This window comes from Lycium barbarum, chromosome 3, assembly GCF_019175385.1.
Source record: "Lycium barbarum isolate Lr01 chromosome 3, ASM1917538v2, whole genome shotgun sequence".
NCBI classification, from domain to species: domain Eukaryota; kingdom Viridiplantae; phylum Streptophyta; class Magnoliopsida; order Solanales; family Solanaceae; genus Lycium; species Lycium barbarum.
The window spans coordinates 126,977,599-126,979,793 of NC_083339.1; the positions used below are offsets into that span (position 1 = coordinate 126,977,599).

At 38.6% G+C, this 2,195-nt stretch overlaps 1 protein-coding gene across 1 annotated transcript; it reads right to left on the reverse strand.

The window, feature by feature from the left end:
* Positions 1–715: 715 nt before the first annotated feature.
* LOC132631309 (F-box protein At1g20360-like) lies at positions 716–1,930 on the reverse strand. The gene has a single exon (XM_060346896.1). It carries the CDS (start codon positions 1,928–1,930, stop codon positions 716–718), a length of 1,215 nt encoding a protein of 404 aa, XP_060202879.1.
* Positions 1,931–2,195: the final 265 nt, after the last annotated feature.

Consider the following 2,195-nt stretch of genomic DNA (forward strand, 5'->3'; position numbering starts at 1 on the left):
TCACAATATATGAAAAGAGTTAAAGAAAATCGTATTCAAAGAAAGGGTTGTTTAACTCCCCAAACAGGTCTAACTTCGTATAAATTGGGACGGAGGGAGTACTAATACCTAATCCAAAGCAATTTTTACACGTCAAACACACAGGATGAACTGAATGATAATCTTTTTGGAGATTTTGAAATAAAGATACCAAGAAAATAAATAGAGTAATTTGCTAGGCATAATCATAGCATTTTTACCCACAGATGGGTGGCAATCCCCGGACACCTCCAAAAAAATAATTACACTATATATTAAGGATTGAAAAAAATTTGCAACCAATCGAACAGTGAGAAATATTAGGCCCTCAAGTATTCCTCGCCTTCACATAGTTACCGTGATATGGCACATTGAGGGGCTGTTTGGTTTAGAGACAAGTTATGCAGGGATTACTAATGCATGAGGTAGTAATGCAACTGATTAATATTACAAATTAGTATCCAGAGCGTATTACTGTGAAAAATACAAGGAAGAAGTTGAAGAACAAGTGGAAGAGTGAAAGGCGGGAACAACCAGCACAAATTTTTGATTACTTACTCATAAGTCTGTTAACCTAAACCCAACTGAACCATGACTCCATGAGATTGACCAGTAATGTATGTAGCTTGCCCAGATTTAGAACACTTGACAAACCTACAACTGAAATTCCTATTTCAGTTTATGTAACGACATCTTTTTACGGGGGTTTCTGTGACACACTCAGAGGTCTATTAGCAATAAGACATCTGAGCTCACCTAATGTTGCATTAATGAATGGGAAATGTTTAGAGTGGACAGTGTAAGGGGGCAGCACTGTCTTAGGGACACGGGCTAATGTTGGTTCGAAGGGGAAGAAGATAGCCCCATCAGTACCCAAAACTTCACCTACTTTTTTATAAGTCTTCATCTCCGAATCAATCTCATACAGATATCTGTGTCTTCGTAGAAAAAGCAACTTTTCCCAGCCAAAACATATTGGTAAACCAGGACCACCAAGGTATTTCAGAGCCGAGCTGAAAATAGTGTATGAAACTGTCCAATTACGGCTTACATAGTCATAACCAAAAACGACTATGAATTTTTCGAAGGCACAAACGACGGTAAGTACACCTCGCGCCAACCCCAGCATTGCATCGTACGTAAGAGAAAGTACGCCGTACATCGGATCCTTGAAAAGCTTATAGACCTCGGGGTGCTTAATAATTGTAGCGTCTCCAGTACTACTCTTTGTATCAAAAGCAAGAATATCGCCGTTACTTGTGAGCCAATGCAAGCAATCGTGCACGTAACTAGGTTGTTGGCAGTCTAAGGGACTGCAAAACTCCATTCTCAATTGGAATTCATGCCACATTACTCCACCTTCTTCTGATGAAAATACGCGAAATTTATAACCCTGATAATTATTCAATATCTCAACGATTACCAATTTATATCGACTTGAAGTTGGATGATCAACAGCTAATCCTGCGCCACCACACCTAGTAGAAAAATAAATTCTAGGCTTAGGGTAAGGTATCAATTGGTGCACTCCCGTTATAGGATTGAAAATACAGAAGGTCTTAAACTGGTGATATTCAAGGAGGAGGAGACCCTTGCAAGAGGCCAAAAGTGAAACGTTAAGGCGCGAAGTCGTGGATATTTCACCTCGTGGGTGGCTAGGGTTGTTGGACGAGACTTTACGGAAATAGTTTGATATTTTGTACCATGACTGTGAAGGTGGTGATGGTGATGAGTAGATGACTAGTTTAGAAATATTTTGATCTTGAAACCATCGTGAAGCAAAACTTTGAGTAACGCTTGGTTCGCAAAGTTTATTATTAAAACTCTTGCTTAGAACTTTACATTGAACTGCAAGCTTCAATGGCAAGCGGGAGATGATGATATCCATAATTAAATCTTCATTCAATTCCATATTCAAGTCTGGGACCCTGAATTTTTAATGCTGTGGAATGGATGCTCTAGGGTTAAAAAGAAAGAAGAGAGAGAGATTTGACAGAAGATTGAAGGAGCTTGATGGTCAGTGTACAAAACTTTCTACACCATCCTACAATTTTAAAATAATTAACCACAGTAACCTACTTAAGTAATTTAAGTTGAATTTATGGAAAAAGAATACTAAGGGCAAGTTGAAACCCACTTGGATTCTAACAAGAATTATTTCCCAGTTAATCGCAACC